At 43.0% G+C, this 18,175-nt stretch overlaps 2 protein-coding genes across 2 annotated transcripts; one reads left to right on the top strand and one right to left on the bottom strand.

The window, feature by feature from the left end:
• Positions 1 to 3,116: 3,116 nt before the first annotated feature.
• On the top strand, positions 3,117 to 10,753 carry tnfaip8l2b (tumor necrosis factor, alpha-induced protein 8-like 2b). The gene is made up of 3 exons (XM_030071780.1): positions 3,117 to 3,561; positions 9,341 to 9,664; positions 10,315 to 10,753. Exons 2-3 carry the CDS (start codon positions 9,347 to 9,349, stop codon positions 10,555 to 10,557), a joined length of 561 nt encoding a protein of 186 aa, XP_029927640.1. The 5' UTR covers positions 3,117 to 3,561; positions 9,341 to 9,346; the 3' UTR covers positions 10,558 to 10,753.
• Positions 10,754 to 11,848: 1,095 nt separating this feature from the next.
• lysmd1 (LysM, putative peptidoglycan-binding, domain containing 1) lies at positions 11,849 to 16,555 on the bottom strand. The gene is made up of 3 exons (XM_030071779.1): positions 16,040 to 16,555; positions 13,449 to 13,765; positions 11,849 to 12,587 (listed from the first exon to the last, which is right to left on the bottom strand). The coding sequence occupies exons 1-3, from the start codon at positions 16,217 to 16,219 to the stop codon at positions 12,404 to 12,406; spliced, it is 681 nt and encodes a 226-aa protein (XP_029927639.1). The 5' UTR covers positions 16,220 to 16,555; the 3' UTR covers positions 11,849 to 12,403.
• Positions 16,556 to 18,175: the final 1,620 nt, after the last annotated feature.

The raw sequence follows: 18,175 nt of genomic DNA on the forward strand, positions 1-18,175 counted from the left end.
GTTTTCATGTCCGCTTTAGTTCATTTTTTTTTTTTTTTTTTTTTAAAGTGAAGCACAAAACCTTGTTCATGCAAACAACACGTGTCTAGAGAAACAGACCTTAACAAAGACGGTAATGACAGTGATGATGCTGATAACAACGAGCTGGTATTTCAGGGTTTGCTTGTTACTCTCTGTATTATTGCACAAGTTATTGTTATTATTATGGCAGCGTGTTAGAAAAGACAACAAATTACAGCCCTGGAGATTTAAAGAAAGACATTTTTTTTGTGGCAGGAGCTTCCACAGAGTTTTTTTTTTTATTTTTATTATTATTCTGTGGGTGCTTCATTTGATTCAGTAACTGAGATTAGATATCATCCAGTTGTATTTTATTTTGTGTAAACTAGGCTTAAAGTATTTGGATAGGGATTTTCGCTAGATATTCATAACGCTGTCTTAATCTTTTGGGTTCGGTTTCTAATTGCTGTAATGTGAAGGACCGCATTGTTCGCCTGCATGCTTGTGTTTATTTATATAAAACTGCATGTACAGCCACCAAAACGAATGTCTTCCTGTCTTTGTTTATTTAAAAAAAAAAAAGTAGCTGATGGATGGTCTAAAGCTTTCCAATTCATTTGAAAACACAGATTGACGAAGCATCCAGTCGACAAACTTACAAACTGCAGCCAAAATGAGTTGGAAATAATAGTTGAAAAGTTGTTCAGAACAAGCAGGATGGAAGTTTTTATTTTTTATTTTTTATTTTTTTTTATTTTCATGTCTTCCGTTCTTGCTGTAGGGAGAAAGTATATCCCAGGCAGGGTGTTGAAGGCCGACCAGATTAAATCTCCGGCCTCCTCTGTGCCGGCGTCCATTCATCTCGATCTGCGCTCGCCATCTATCTCGGAGCCGTGCGAGCGGCGGACGCGCGGCGGGGGGGGGGCGCCGAGAGCACCTCAGCCACCTCGCCAAATCCTCCGTCCAATCCAGAGCCCAAATCTTCAGGCGCAATCCACTGACCTCCGCGGTTATGAGGTCGCCGATTCCTGTCTTAGTCATCCGGCGATAACACAGTGCCATTATGTCGGACCCCGCGTGTGTGTGTGTGTGTGTGTCAGGTTGGAGGATGGAAAACGCTTGTGATCTTTTAATGGAAGATAAGTGACATAATTGATGTTCCTCTGATTATCTCATAACCAAAATAGGCGAGTGCGTAAGCGAGTGTGTGCTGTGTGGAGGTGAAGCAGGTAAGCGCTCATTTCAGGGTGAGAGCGCTTTCACAAATACACGCGTATTACTCACTCTCTCGCTCTCACACACACACACACATAAACACACACACACAAGCACTCGGACATGCAAGCACACGCACTCATGCGCACAAACAGACACACACACATATACAGTTGAGCTCTCCCTGCTGATATTTCCTTGTGAGATGTCATTACACGATAAAGAGGAAGCCATCAGGAAACCGCTTAAGCACTACTTCCTGTCTGTTGCCATGGTGACAGACCTCATTTCGCAGTTGCAACGTTCGCCGTCTCTTTCTCGAGTTAATTTCTTGCAGGAGGAGAGGATCGGGGAGGCGAAAACAAAGAGGCAGGTGTCTCCCGGTCCCCCCCCCCCCTCTGGTGCATGCTGGTGGGCTCGTATCCTGTCCAGGCACCCCTCTCCGTCCAGCTGGGTCTCGGTTTGACCCGTAACCCCGACATCTGACAACAATTACCGTCTCCCCGAGCCTCGGCCGGCCGGCCCTCGGCACAGCTGGTTGCCATTCAGAAAAAACTACAGATAAACACAGAGCTTTAAAAAGCGAGGGACCGGCCGCTGATAAATGAATCGGCGTATTCATGACTCCTGATCGGGGAACTTACCGAGGTTTCTGAGCCGGATCGACTTGGCGTGAGCAACATGAGGCTCGGTCCTTGTAAAACATCCAGCGCTGCCTTCATCAGTACTCAGTATTTATATTTCACTGCCACAAATGAGATAAGAGATTAGAGCGGTGATAGGTTCTATGGAAACCTGTGCAAACACGGATCCATACAAATAAGTGGCATCCTACACTGCAAAAACTCAAAATCTTACCAAGATTATTTGTCTTATTTCAAGTCAAAAATGTCTTATTCCTAGTCAAAATATCTCATTACACTTAAAATAAGACATGATCACCTCAGAAGTAACTTGTTTTTAGACAATTGTCTCTTGTTTCAAGTGAAAATTTGCTTGAAACAAGTGAAAATTTGCTTGTTTCATTGGCAAAATGTGTTTCTTGTTTCTAGCTAATTTTCACTTATTTCAAGTGAATTTTCACTTTTTCCACTGGCAAATTTTGCCAATGAAACGAGCAAATTTTCACTTGTTTCAAGTGAATTTTCACTTGTCTAAAAACAAGTTACTTCTGAGGTGATCATGTCTTATTTTAAGTGTAATGAGGTATTTTGACTAGGAATAAGACATTTTTGACTTGAAATAAGACAAATAATCTTGGTAAGATTTTGAGTTTTTGCAGTGTAATGCTGTATCGGTCCTCACTGATCACTTTACACACCATCATAAAAAAAAAAAAATCCAACTTTTAACCATCATTAAGTTCATGTTATAAACTTTTAACCATCATTAAGTTCATGTTATAAACTTGCTGGGTGACACAAAGTTGTAAAAATGTTTATGTTCAACATTTAGTCAAAACTGTGAAGAGTGCTTTTTACAGTTGCGCAATGCATAGTTAGAGAGCTGCAGAGAAAGTATGTGTGTGCTTGTGTGTGTGTGTGTGTGTGTGTGTGTGTGTGTGTGTGTGACTGAATGAGCGCAAAGACAAACACCCAGAGACCCTTATGGGCTGTAAACGCTGTGAGCCGATCTTGAAATAGAGTCATGGCGCTCGGTGCTGACAGGAGCCGCATTCCAGCGAAGGTGAACACAAAAAAAGGGCTAAGCCGCTCCCCTTTCAAATGGCTGCATCACTGGATTATTGCTAAATTCTTTCTGGGGTTTTTCACTTGTCAGAACAAGCAGAGGCACCGCGTCAGCATATACAGAGAGACAGGGGAGAGAGAGAGAGGCAGAGAGAGAGACAGAGAGAGAGAGAGAGAGAGAGAGAGAGAGGGAGTGCCAAAGTATGAGGAGTAAGAACAAGAGAGAAATATAGAGGGTTTTTTGAAGAGTTTGAATTTGAATTTCAGAGGGAAACACAGAACCAGCTAGACAGACAGACAGACAGAGAGAGAGAGAGAGAGAGGGAGAGAGAGAGAGAGAGAGAAACACACTGAGGGGTGTGTCATAGCAATTTAGTTCCTCAAGGAAGTACAAGTCAACATTATCTTGAGACAGGGTGGTGAGCGCTGATAGAAGCGCCGCAGGAGGGCTGTGTTGTTTTGTTCTTGTTTTTTTTTTTTTTCCTTTTTTGCGGTTTTGGTTTTCTTCATGGTAAAAAATGAAGGGATCTCGTTAAAGCGACCGGGCTGTGCTGTCAACCTGAGACACGGTGCAGAGGGAGAGAGAGAGACAGAGATCTGACACACAAGGAGAGAGGAGGGAGGGGGACTCGGCGCACACACACACACACACACACAGGTAAGACGCTTCTCCTGCTGTTTCCATGTGGCAGCAAAAAACTCTTCCAGGCGCATGGATCCATTCAAAGTGTTATAGTTTTGGTTCTTGGAGAAATCTGAAATTCATCGTGGAGGCCCGGCAGAGGCAGGCTGAGCAGAGGGGATGACTGGAACAAATGAGAATGTGTGGCTCCTCTCCACTTCCCCATCTTGAGCGCGGGGCTGGGAGACATGCATGTACGCTCGCGGTCATGCTGGAACAAGTACGGTGACTCGCGCAGCTGCAGAGCTCACGCTGCCTGCGTCTGCCGGGAATTGCTCAACTCAGACCTCGCGCCGTTGGACTTTCCCCTCCTTCCACTGGCCTACTTTGATTCGAAGTCGCAGCGGAAGGCAAAGGCAAAAAGGTCGCGGCGTGACACCCGGTGCGGCGCGGACGCGGGCGGCGAGCGCAAAGCCGCGGGGGGCCTCGGCCGATGACACCCCGTGCCGCCGGGCCAACTGCTGCCTGTTTCACTTCCCTTTTGAGCCGTCGCAGATGGGTGGCAGGCTTGAGCAACGGTTACTCAGAAATGTTGTGCAACTGCGAAAGGGAAACATCAGCGTGTGTGTGTTTAGTGAAGATTTCAAAATGCATAATCTATTCGCAAAAAAAAGTTTACACAGGCCTTTTTTTGACTCAACAAAAGGATGCACTTGTCAAGTTAGGAAAGGAAATATGACCGTTATTGAATCTGTACCCACTTGGATCTGAACTTGAGCAAGTCGCAAAAGTCACATTTCAGCCTACAGCACTGCTCTCTGTTGCAAATCCCCAGATGAAGTGGCATTTCATCCGAGAGCAATGTTCATCTTGCATATCAGACCATTTTTTTGAGGATAAAGTGACACGGTGGTTTTGCTGTTTAGCCCTTTATTCTGTCTTATTTACCACAGGCTAAGGTGCATCACCCAGTAACTGATCAAACTGCATAAAGGGACCACCATGAGGAGTAAAACAGGCAACGCTGCACACTTTGGTGCAGCTCGGCGAGGTGCTGCGTAGAAACTCCTCCTCGTTTCATGTTGATTGACTGTGGTTTATGGCTTTTCTATGCATTTTTTTTTTCCTGGAACGTTCTCATTGTTCCATCTGATCAAAGGCTGTTAGGGAGCCAACCAGAACATGAACCCCCCCCCCCTCCTCCTCCTCCTCCAAACCCGTTCACCTCACCCTAGGACTGATGATGAAAGTCAATGACATAAAGCTCCAAGCAGAGTGGATAACTTTGGGGCCATATCATGCAAACTAGATCCAAAGGAAGGCACTGGAGCGCTTTGGCACCGCGGGTTTTATCGAGAACGCCTCGACCCCGACAATGCATCGGCATCGGAGTCAAATGACAATGGCAAAAAAAACAAAACAAACCAAAACAAAACGCAGATTTATGCAGCCTTCCAGATCCACCATAGGGTTGACATTACAGCCCATTAACATAACAGCTCTCATTACACAGAAAACCCCTCCTGTATGTCCAGTGATGATTTGATGTTGTGGATCTGGGACGGTCTACAAGTCTTTGTGTTCTTTGCCAGTGTCTTTTGACTTTGATGAGGACAAGTGGGTCGCTCACACCCAATAAAATAGCATTAATTGCCCGAGTGGACCCTTCCTTTGGGTCCAGTCTACGTTATATGACCCAGAGCACTCTCTCTCTGCTCTAAGTCCAAAGTGTGAGCAACGACCTGCTGGCTGGAGAGCGAGAAGCTCTCTTCGTAAAGCTGAGGATGTGTGTCTGCGGGGCTTGTCCTAACGAGGCCCCGCTGCCCTGTAATAACAGCGGCATAAGGCGTTCTCTAACCGACCAAGTCAAACGGGACTCGCCTCATCCCCTCGCTAAGCCCTGTGAGAGTCCAGAGGATTTACCTTAACACACACACACACACACACACACACACTCATGCAGGAAGGAGTATGAACACAATCCTGCACGCCAAACCAAGCACACCCTTTCATATGGAAATACTCACCTGCTCATACACACACACACACACACACATGAAAATCCCCAAGAACACACTTTCACTCCAAAACACACGTCCCCATGTGCACGCGCGCTTACCTGCATCCGCACGGATACACAAGCGCTCTCAGCCTGAGGCTACACGCTGAAGTCATCTCAGGAATGCTAAATATTTACTTGGCCTGCATGCTTGGGCGGCTCCACCAATCAGCAGGCGGCGGCGCGAGTGTCCGTCAAACCAACTTTTGAAGCAGCCTCAGCGCCCGTCCGTCAGAAAGCTGTTTACAGTAACTTTGAAACGAAAAAATAATGCCGTCTCCGCTGCGACGGCACCATCCGCCGCTCTGTGTTGTCATTTAGTTTCCCTGACTGCTGGTGACAATGTTAGATCCCACTCAGAGTACAGGTGCTTGTCTACTTTAGCAGCCTTTTGGGAGGCAGACAAACACTTGAAATGTAATGTACTCCCTCCCTGGTGGATGTCAACAACAAACTGATGCTTAAAGGCACTCTTCAATGCATCCCCACCAGAAAACTGATGCTAAACATTGAAAAGATCCTCAATTTGACTGACTGAATGGCGCCGAATACAGAAGAAAAGCACTTCCACGGCGCTGCACCTCTGCAACACAGAGATGTTTCACCACTCTCCAAAACAGCTTCAATTTCGATGGGTCTGCATAAAATAAACAGCTTTGACTCCGCCGCTCGACGAAAAAGCCAAACACGGAGCTGTCTCCAGCTGTGGAGTCACATTTCACTGTGTGGAACCGTGGCTGACGGCTGCACAGTGTGCACGTCCCTCAAATCCCAGAAGTCTTTTTAGCAAATAAATGAGATTGGAGCACGAATCTGAAATAACTATCACGCTGCTCCACTTCCATTATCACCGTTAAGGGAAATTAATCTAATGAATGTTCTTTAATTCCCCGCAGGGAACCCAAAGCTTTTGTATCGAAGCAAGCTATTAGGAATGTGACACTTGTTCAGAATGAATGGTTGTGCATGTAATAAGGAACCTAGTGAGATGTCCTATAAAATGACTGTTTACTTATTATAGATGTTGCAGCCGGTGTGGGCTGCACGCCAGGGAGGGAGGGAGGCTCAGCCAGCGCTGCCTATTTGCATGATATGATCGTTAATGTGACTGGATCACTTTTTCTTTTACTAGTGAGCGGTGAGGGTGTTTGCCAGCCGTGAGTGCTGACTGTGCATCACTGCAGTCAGAGAGCAAGAACATTGTCATCTGAACAACGGTGTCCAAAAGGCACGCACAAGCAAAACACCAAGCGTGGAAAAAAAAAAAAAAAAAAAGGCACATAAACCCACCAACACATTCACCTCGTGATCGGCCTAACTGAGTTAACAGGCGATAAACCGGTTGCTGCTGCGAATAGACAGGATGTTGGAATAACAGAGTAGGTGTTATTTTACCCAAAGGCAGATTTCAGAGCAGTAATTAAGGTAACCTTTGGGCTCGTAGTGTTAACTTTCTGTGCTGGCCCCGGTGCTGATGTAATCTGGAAACAGCAGGCATGGACCTGCCTCAGCTATGCAGCCTCCCTGCCTCTCTCCCATACTTGTCCGCACAAGCTGCAGGTCGGGATTTAGCAGCGAAAACATCCCCGCGAGATGCTCAGAGGCTGTCCTCAAGACGTCGTGCGTTCGTCCGTGATAACGTCTATAAATGTGCAAACAAAGAGGCCAAATGACACGGAGGCTAAATGAAAAGACACCATGCTCAGTGGCATTGTTGTAAAATTACTAGAACTTGTATTGTGTCCATTTAAATGTCTGTTCTATGACGCTCATCACAAAGACTTCAGATCAGAGTTGAACTGAAAGTCAGTTTCGGCCGGGGGCATTTCAGAAAGCACCCAAAATCATTCCTAGGACAAGAGCAGTTCTCCTTTTGTCACGGTAATGTTGCTTTTATCATTTGGCTGTTGTTCTTGCCGATGTGGGAATTTATCCTCATTGTTGCAGTCGTAATAAGTTGCTCTGCATTAGTGCATCGGCTAAACAGCTAAAATGTAAATTAAGTGAATGACAACGTTCGACATACTGCTCCCTGCCAGGTTGGAAAATGAGGCAAATCCAGGTCGTACTCCTGACAAGCAAACCTGAGCAGCTGAATTGTTCCTTTGTTATTTTGTGTTGTGTGCAACAGTCACTGGGGTGCACGCTGATGACCTCTCAGGGGTTTTCTCTCTGATCGATGCTAGGTGGGGTCAAAACCTCAGTGGGAAAAATCAACGTGCCTCTATGGACTCTCTTCTATGGTAGTTTTCCCTTTTGGAGTCATGCGTGTGCTAGATACAAAAACAAACACACATTACAGAGCAACACAAAGCAGCACGGCTTCAAAATTGGAAAGATACGAGCTATTTAAAGAAACTATTAAGAGGGGGAATAAACATTTTTTATGAATTAAGAAGGAAAGATAAAGAATAATTGCTTGCATTTTGTTTTGTTCCATCTTTAACACACACACACACACACACACACACACACACACACACACACACACATATATATATATTTTTTTCTTCTGTTTTTATTAATATGCAAATAAGTGAACCAGATTTGTAACAACTGCAAAGCTTATGCTCTTCAAGTGTGCATGAAGAAGCCTCAGAGTGGGTGGCAATTTGAAGGTTACCGAGTCAAAGCAATGGCTGGAAGGTCGCCAGTTCAAATCCCCAGACCAGCTGGGAAATCTGGATAGGAGAGGTGAACATGTGTTGCTCTCCCCCGCCTCAATAACAACAACGATTTGCCCTTGAACAAGGCACTTAACCTCCAACTACTCCACTGGAGCTGTTCATCGGCTGGCAGTAAAAGACTGAGGTTGTACCGAGTGGCTACCAGGTGCGAGCGCGTGTGCAATGTGTGTAATTCTAAGGCTGTCTTCTTGATTACTCTTTTAAAAAGAGGGTCCAGTGCACTCCAACGTATAACACATAACAAGGAAGATGGCACCAAGCGAGGAGACACGAAAAGGACAGATACTGCAGGGTTTAATCCAAGGCCGGTACACATGTGGTGCCAGAGACAGGGGAGTTCAAGCTGCACTTAAAAACACACTCATCACATCAGCCTAAACCTCTAAGCAGAGACTTTTTCATCTCCACTAATTGGGTCACTGTTGAATCGTCCTATTTGCCCCAGTGGAAATCTAGTGTCAGTGTGGACACAGGCGGGAAATCCTCCCACCCATAGAAAGGGACAAATTGCAAGTTGAGCTCAAAATATATACGATCGGTCTCCTAAGCAGCGGTGATCAGACTTCTACCCAGAGCACGCCTTTGGTTTCCTTTGCTATAAAGCACCACAAATTAGCCACGCTGATAATCGTGAGCGTGCTGAGTGTGGTTTACCGGCATCACAGTACGTGACCGCTGAATATTGAAGCTCTTTTTTTTTTTCAAATAGCAAAACAAGTTGCGCACATCCATCACCAACGAGGCAGGTGGCAGACCCACTAGCATGCGTGCATACACTCCCAGCACTCAGACTAAATCTGCATAAGGGAACTACTATGTGCAGACTTCACTTTGTGTGGTATACCGTTCAACGACGTTTTTACACAGATGTTTGCTGGAGATAACATGCAAAGACGCCTCATGCACGCAGCTATATCTCTTTGCATTATCTAATAAGTCTCGTAATGGCTGTGAAGAAAGACATAACATTAACATTGATATTGCCATTGGTCGTTCATGAGCCTTCTTCCATCAAGAACAACTTGATGAAAATGCAGAAAAGTTTCATTCCTCTTATTTCTTCATTCAGGAAACCATGGAGGCCTTCAGCTCCAAGGACATGGCTATGAAGGCCCAGAAGAAGATCTTCAGCAGCATGGCCAACAAATCCTCTGTCCAGATGTTCATCGACGACACCACCAGTGAGATCCTGGACGAACTGTACCGCGTCTCCAAAGAGTACTCGGGCAATCGAACGGAGGCCCAGAAAGTTATCAAAGACCTGATAAAGATAGCGGTGAAGATCGGCGTGCTGTTCAGGCACAACCGCTTCACCACAGAGGAGCTGGGCCTGGCCCAGGACTTTAAGAAGAAGCTGCACCAAGGAGCCATGACGGCGATCAGCTTCCATGAGGTTAGGCTGGCAGCCCTCACTTACTCCTTCTTACCTAACATTTTACCACTACGTTGAACTAAATTTAAGATCAATTTACCAAAACAAAAATCAATCTAAAATTACAGATGAATGGTATAGAAAAGAGACACAAAGAGACTAATGTGAACACAATGTCCAGTTACGATTATTAGAGCAGATACTGTATTTCCTTTGTACTATTCTCATAAAAGTCAACATGTTTGCGGACACATGTGGAAACTCACTATGAAAGTAATGTAATGAAATCCAGAGAAATAAAGCTGGCATCATTACTGCTAGTCCTAGTAACACCTATTGGTGAAACTGTACAGTCTATGGCCTTAATTTGTTTGCTTTGCTAGGTAATTCTTTTTGACTTTTGACTTTTTAAGGACCTACATATATCCAGATACAGGATTTGATTTGTTCATGATTACTTTGAGAGCCACAAGTCTCTTTGTTTAGCAAGATGATGGCCTTTGTAGCACACATACCCAATTTACCGGATTTCCCCTCCGGGGTCAGTAAAGTATTTCTGATTCTGATTCTGAGTCTTACATAAAGGTCACGGTTAACCACACGTATTAAAAACGGTAATACAAAGGTCACCGTACTAATACAGTGAAATCACTTTTGTCCCTGAACTGCAGGTGGAGTTTACCTTTGACAAGGCTGTGATGTCTGAGCTGCTGACCAGCTGCAGGGATCTGCTGCTGAAGCTGGTCAACACCCACCTCACCCCTAAATCCCACGGGCGCATCAACCACGTCTTCAACCATTACTCTGACCCCGAGCTCCTGACCAAACTGTACGACCCCGACGGACCCTTCCGGCCCAACCTCACCAAGATCTGCACTGGACTCAACAAACTGCTGGAGGACGGGACAATATGAGTGTGACAAATGCAGTGAAACGCCCCTGAGACACTGGGAGATCTACAGGCAGAAGTCTGACTAACTTAGGACTCAGGACTGATGGACAAAATTGGGCTTATTGCTGCTGAGAACTGGCGACATATGAGAATTGAATTGTGAACTCGGTGCAACACTGGTGCCCCATCGTTCTGAAAGAGCAACTCAAAAAGTGGGGGGAAAAAATAAAGTTGGCTGTGTCATTCTGGAAATCAGACTTGAACGTGGGCTGGTTTACGCTGTATCATGTTTCATAAATACTGAAATTGCCGTCCAGTTTCATATTTGACACCATGAGATGTATCATTTAAAAACTACTGATGTTATGTATTCAGGGTAGGAGAAACTACAGCAGCTGGACAGAATCCATAGAAAAAAAAAAAACAAAGGGACACTGCAAGGTAGTACAGCACTGCCATCTGGTGGCCAAAGTGATATGTCAGCATTACAAGGTCACGTGTATCTACTGAGGAGGTGTCCACAGTGCGGATGACCCAAACTATTTTCCCCATCACTTTGTATTCTCAGCATCAAAACTCACGACTTTGAATCTTAAACTGCTTTGACTGTACTCGTCTGGATGTTGTGTTTCGTGTATTTCATGTTTTTGAGGATTGTGTCAGTTAGTGGCTGAGATAAGGAGCGGTGTTTGCTTCAGCTTTACAATCCACAATATAATTAAACATCAACAGAGGAGGGAGAGTGAAGTCCTGACCTTACACTGAACCTCATACAAGAAAGTCAATTACATTATTGAGTCCATAAATGCTACAACGTTTTCCTCCCCTTGTAAGCAATAATGTAGAGACAAAGAACAAGTAAATGTCAGCTAGCCCATTAAGTTATAAAAGAATGTCTCGTAAATATCATGTCAAACTCAAGTTTCTGGATGGCTTCTATCACCCATGAAGTTTTCTTTTGTATGGGCCGAGAGAGCGCAAGATCAGAAGAGAAGAATGGACATGCAGCCCCATTAAAATAAAGATCCACATACAACTACAAAACACATTACAAATTTATTCTTGTTGTACCCCTTATTTTAATTAAACAAACTAACAAAACTTACACTGGAAGCAAAAATATGGCTATAACAAAAATAAAAAGATTGCTGTCAAAATATATTCTAAAAAACAAGTCTCTCATTTTGGGCTTTGGCTAAATTAATGCTAAAATTCACCAGTAGTAACAGACGGAGCCCCATTTGTAGGCAGTTTGGTGCTCTTAATTTTACAGTGTCGCGTGCAATTAACCAGCACAATTAAAAAAAAAAAAGAAAAAAGAATATGCTACACTAAAAGGAGCCGGTCCATGGCTAAACATCAGTAGTGGCCAACATTACATGATCAGGCTGTGAGGTAGCATTACACACAAACCCCACATGGAGTCAATCACATGAGCCGTCTTATGACCAGACACAATTCCAAGTGCAAAATCTCATCTCTGAAAGTGTTATGCTCATATGTCTTGCATGTGGATATAATAAAAAAAAAGAAAAAAAAAAAGAACCAAACAAAACTATGTCGGGTCATATCAACCTCTTTATAATCTAGATCTCAAAAAATAAATAACATGGCTATGGAAGTTCTTTTCTTTGAGAAATGGTTAACTTTATAGAATTTGTATCTTCAAATAATGTCTATTGAAGTGGAAGTATAGAAGGATTTTTTTTTTTTTTTACTCTTCTAGTCCAACAGGTGAATTGGCAGCAACTCTGAATAACATCTGTTCCTTAATCTGAAATGCCAGATTATCTGGAGGTCAATCCCTTTCACTTAGTTTATTAGGGAAGTCTGTTTCATGAGCCGAGTGAGGCAGCAGGAACGCAATCTCACAATTCAAAGATCTCATCCTCAGTCTCTTTGAGTTTCTGGGTGCGTTTGATGATGGTGAGGGGCACCGCCACATGTGAGGCCTGCTGCTGCGCTCTGGAAGAGGAAATGGCACTCTGCGACCTTGTAAGCCGGCGGCGGTCTGGTGTCCTGCTGCTGCAAGCTGCTTCCAGAGCGGCAAACCTGCAAAGAGAAACAGATGAAGTGCGAAGGCCTGAAAGCTTAATCTAATGAAGACACAGCCAGCATGCATTAAACTGGCTGCGTTTGGTCACATTGGGCTCAGAGTTTATTTATCATACCTTTATTTTAAAAGGAAGCCCCACTGAGATTAAAAGTCTCTTTTACAAGAGAGATGTGGGCGAGGTAGCAGCCACACAAAAATCACAACAAATTAAAACATATACAACATGATATAAAAAAATTTCTACTAAAACAGAAAGACGGCCATTATAACACAGAAGCCAGGGATGTTTCAACTTAGTTCATTTACAGAATATGAATTGATTATAACTTCAACAATCAACTGTTTTAGACATTTCTCAGGTAAAAACACCAACATTTCCTGATTCCAGCTTCGCTAAGATCACTAGGATCGCTGAGATCACTAGGATCTTTACTTTTCTCTGTTCATATCATTCTATTTTTTCAAACTTTAGGTTTATGCTGCTAGTCAGACTAAAGAAGCAATTTGCAGACATCACTTTGGGCTGTGCTGACCTCCAACGAGCATTTGTCATTATTTTTTATATTTAAAGTCCAAATTATTAATTGATTAACTGAGAAAATAAATGATTAATGAATTGACAGTGACCTTTTAAAACTCACAGAAGACAGAAATGAATGAGCATTCTCTGTGAAAATCTTGTAATAAGCACATCCCTGCTTTGAAAAGCTTTAAGTAGCACTGATTTCATTTGACAAGCATCAGCCACTAACATGGCAGCACAGGAAGACTTTCTCAGGCCGTTACCACAGAGGATGAAAATGTCTGGTCAAGCAGACATGAGCACCAACTTGTGTGGACTTTGCATTGTTATATACCTTTTCTCTCCTTCCTGGCATCCTCTGACAGCAGCCTTTTTGGACTGGCTTATCAAGCCGTCCATCCTCCTGAGGAAATCCACCGGAGAAAGCTCTGACGCCCCTCCTTCGCCTTCGTCCTGTATCTGATCAGGGGAGCGCTCTACGTTCCCGTTTCTGGCCGAATCGCAACCTGAACAGTCGTCTGAGTCCTCTTCGGCCAAAGCCGCCTTGTTACTGTAGACGTCTGAGTCCGACAGCACGGGAATAGACAGGGACTTTTTCAGGAATATCGAGTCGTTGGTGTACAGTCTGTTTGCCCTTTTGATTTGCTCCATCTGTAAAAAGGAGATTCTCTTGTCAGTGACGCAGTTTGTCATGCTGCTGCAAAGGACCTCCAGGCTGATTATTCTCACTTCATTCCACAAGGCTAGCTAATACTTACAGAGAAAAACGTAGAACCCGCAAACTGAATGTGATCTCCCTTCGATATATATAAACATTTCTGTGGACTGTACTTAAAAACATTTTAAATCACGGTCATTACTGTGTCACAATTTCTGTTACTCTCCCCAAACAAAAGAACCTGCACCAATGTAAAGTGACTGACCAGCTGTGGAGTCATGCTCAGTGATGGGTCATGAAGAAAAAGCGTGACCTGGCTTTACTTTGTTGCCGTGCTCTATTTTGTGTTTTCCAGATTTTCTAGCATGAAGAACTTAATTAGACCTTTGCATGGTTGTTCTTGGGAAATTGCACGAGAAAGATCACATGCAACACTGCTCTTTTCTAAAAAAGTAATGGATTAGCACATGTCAACCCTCCTGTTGCCTTCAAATTCACAAACATCTTTTATCTTGAAACCTCCAGAGAATGAAACAGCTCTTGAAATAAAACACAACCTCCCCCAATACATCAAAGTTCTTGTGGGGATCATGTTTTCCCCTCCCAAATGTCACATTAACTATCTTCTTGCACTACTACAGGTGTGGTTCTGTTAGGTTAGGGTCTTGAAGCAGAGGGAAGTTGTTTGACAAAGATAAATGGCATATTATAGTTCCTCAGTGTCACCCAAAACAACCAAAATGAACTGTAAAATGATATTTCTTATGTTTCATTGTTTTCATTTGAATGTCCCCACAGAAATTAGAAAAAGTCACAAACTATGAAGCAAAACAAAGATGTTAATCGGGTATTTAGAGGTGAGAAACACTGAATGTAGTCAATTTGACCCCAAAGACAGAAGGAAAAGATAATAACCCTCCTCGACTGACCTTAGGAGGCTTCACCTAACATAACCACACCTGAGGTGGGGCGAGGACCGCTGATAGGATGACATTTAGGAAGGAGGAACATGATTCCCACAAGAACTTTGACGTAGAAGTGTGTGTGTGTGTGTGTGTGTGTGTGTGGTCTAGGTATTGCTAATGTTGTGGGGACATAAATCTGTTTACACAGTCATGTTGTGGGGACTCGCCTCCCTTATGGGGACAAAAAGCAAGTCCCCTTAGTGAAAATCATTAATTTTAGGGTGAAGACTTAAAGGTAAGATGACTTTAGGGTTAGGTTAAGGTTAGGGTTAGGGTTAGGGTTACGGTTAGGATAAATCTCCAGGAAATGAATGTAAGTCAATGTAATGTCCTCTGAAGTGATGGAAACACGACTGTGTGTGTGTGTGTGTGTGTGTGTGTGTGTGTGTGTGTGTGTGTGTGTGAATAATTCCCAGAATAATTCCCTTGAGGTTTCAGCTGCTGGGGTTAAAATGTCCCCAAGTGATAAATGAGTAAATTTAAAGCTAACAGGATGGTTAAGGAAAATACACTACTCACAAAAAGTTAGGGATATTCGGCTTTCGGGTGAAATTTCAGGATGAACCTAAAATGCATTATCACCTTTACAGGTGAACTTAATGTGACCTTCTGTAAACTTTTGAATGCACATGTCCAACTGTTCAGTGTTTCAGTACTTTTTGCACAAGTTGCTGTTCTCTAACAAGGAGTTTAACGGCAAAATTCACATCAGGTGTTTGATGCTCCAGCTCATCGAGGTCGTATCATTAGGGAACGGCTGCTGGAGACTGGGGTACCTCAAATGGAGTGGCCTGCACTTTCTCCAGACCTGAATCCCATAGAAAACCTATGGGATCAGCTGAGTCGCCGTGTAGAGGCTCGGAGCTCTGTACCCCAGAACCTCAATGTCCTGAGGGCCGCCCTTCAAGAAGAGTGGGATGCCATGCCTCAGCAGACAATAAGTCGACTTGTGAACAGCATGAGACGTCGTGGTCAAGCTGTAATTGATGCTCAAGGGCACATGACAAGTTATTGACACTGACATTTTTTGTTGTGGTATATCCACCACTGTTGTTGGCTTTTGTTTCAAGAAATTGTTTGAGATGAGGAAATCACCAGTGCATGCTTCTACTTAAATACCCTACTTTCATGATATAATATCACTGTAGCGTGAACTTTTTACATTTTCAATAAATTTCACCTAAAAGCCAAATATCCCTAACTTTTTGTGAGTTTATGTAATAAAGAACACTTGACTTCAGCTTGAATGTGAATTCCCAGCACGGTGGCCTCCTCCACACGGTGTGTTTAATCATTACTCACGGACACTCCGTATCTCAGGGCCAGGCCTTGCAGCGTCTCTCCGGGTTGGACTTGGTGCTCGATCCGCCTCTGCCGCACCGGAGACAGCGACGACTGGACCAAACTGCCGTAAGACCTCGTCCGGCTCCCGCGGAGCAGGCTGTTTCCCCCGGCCGGCAAAGGCGCCCTCTCCCCGGACATTGTTAATCCAGCGACTCTCCACACGGTGGTAAAGTGAGGTCGGGATTATCGCATCTTGTGGCGAGCCGGAGGACACAGACGCCGCTTCCCCGCTGGAGCTAGCATAGCTGCTAAATTAACGTTCACCCTCGCCCTTGTTTTTTTGTCTTTTCTTGATTTTAACTGTTACTTCACTGGCCGTCACTCCTCCTTTTCACTTTACGGGACACTAAGTCACTTACCGACGAGCTGACTCGCCTTATTTTCCAAACAAACCTCGGGAAAGTTGCGCTCAAAGTGTCAAAGTTGTTCGCTTTAATCCGCTCATCGGGACAGTCAGCTGCCGTATGTTGTTGCCATGGCTGCCGTGCTGCGTGACGAGGCCCGTGAGGTCTTGCGTGCGTTGCATTCAGGTGAAATCGGAATAAACATACGCGATTAGTTGTGATTAAAAGATAGATAGATAGATAGATAGATAGATAGATAGATAGATAGATAGATACTTTATTCATCCCGCAGGAAATTCACATTTTTTCAGCAGTATCCACAGATTACACATTAAGTAAATAAAAAAATAAAAATAAAGAATAAGATCTAAGTACAACAGAATAACATCTGAGTACAACAGAATAACCTAAGATAGATAGATAGATAGATAGATAGATAGATAGATAGATAGATAGATAGACAGATAGATAGATACTTTATTCATCCCGCAGGAAATTCAAATTTTTTTCAGCAGTATCCACAGATTACAGATTAAGTAAATAAAAAAAATAGAAATAAAGAATAAGATCTAAGTACAACAGAATAAGATCTGAGTACAACAGAATAACCTAAGTACAACATCTGAGTACAACAGAATAACCTAAGATAGATAGATAGATAGATAGGTAGATAGATAGATAGATAGATAGATACTTTATTCATCCCGCAGGAAATTCACATTTTTTCAGCAGTATCCACAGATTACAGATTAAGTAAATAAAAAAAAATAGAAATAAAGAATAAGATCTAAGTACAACAGAATAAGACCTGAGTACAACAGAATAACCTAAGTACAACATCTGAGTACAACAGAATAACCTAAGATAGATAGATAGATAGATAGATAGATAGATAGATAGATAGATAGATAGATAGATACTTTATTCATCCCGCAGGAAATTCACATTTTTTTTCAGCAGTATCCACAGATTACAGATTAAGTAAATAAAAAAATAAAAATAAAGAATAAGATCTAAGTACAACAGAATAAGATCTGAGTACAACAGAATAACCTAAGTACAACCCAGTGTGCAAAAAGCAAAGTGCAACCAAAAAAAAAAAAAAAAACACAGAAAAAACCGTGTGCACGGGTGTATAAAATGTGCATAGAGGTAGGTCAATGTGCAAATTTAGAAGAAATATACAGTATACACATGATAAATAGCAGTAAGCAATATAAACACTATAAACAAGGATTATAAAAAGATAGAAATAGTAAAATAGATAAAATAGAAAAAGTAAAAGGAATGGAAATGGAAGCGTTATATCGTCGTATTATACTAATCATATTATTCTGAACTAATTCCAAGAGGTCAGTACATCATGATTAAAAATTTTCTGCACATTTTCTTTGCTCGTCATGAGTTTTGTCACACTCATTAAGCACACTGGTGAGTGAGCAAAACTGGAGTTTCAACAACAAATCAAACATCTGATAAGCAGACTACTCGTGTCTTACATGAGTATTTTACGTGTAGACAGTTGGAAAAAAAAAAAGTAATTTTGTTCGTTTTATTCAAATTAAATGTGTCAATCTCATCAGCCGACATTACTAGCAGTTTACCTGTAACATCCAAAAGTCAGTAAATCAGAGAAACAGCCGTACATTGACAAAGTTAGAGCTCCCAATAAGAATATACCAAAGAATCTTTAGTGTTTACCACCTGAAACTGGGGTGAACGGTATTTTCAGATACGAAGTGTGTTTTTT

Source organism: Myripristis murdjan, chromosome 16 (assembly GCF_902150065.1).
Source record: "Myripristis murdjan chromosome 16, fMyrMur1.1, whole genome shotgun sequence".
NCBI classification, from domain to species: domain Eukaryota; kingdom Metazoa; phylum Chordata; class Actinopteri; order Holocentriformes; family Holocentridae; genus Myripristis; species Myripristis murdjan.

What these genes read in the sequence shown, in the direction of transcription:
- lysmd1 (XM_030071779.1), bottom strand. Translation starts at nt 16,219, where the DNA reads ATGTCCGGGGAGAGGGCGCCTTTGCCGGCCGGGGGAAACAGCCTGCTC. An exon ending in CCCTGAGATACGGAGTGTCC is followed by an intron (nt 13,766 to 16,039) that starts GTGAGTAATGAT and finishes TCCTTTTTACAG; the next exon opens with ATGGAGCAAATCAAAAGGGC. An exon ending in TGCCAGGAAGGAGAGAAAAG is followed by an intron (nt 12,588 to 13,448) that starts GTATATAACAAT and finishes TTCTCTTTGCAG; the next exon opens with GTTTGCCGCTCTGGAAGCAG.
- tnfaip8l2b (XM_030071780.1), top strand. Translation starts at nt 9,347, where the DNA reads ATGGAGGCCTTCAGCTCCAAGGACATGGCTATGAAGGCCCAGAAGAAG. An exon ending in CGGCGATCAGCTTCCATGAG is followed by an intron (nt 9,665 to 10,314) that starts GTTAGGCTGGCA and finishes CCTGAACTGCAG; the next exon opens with GTGGAGTTTACCTTTGACAA.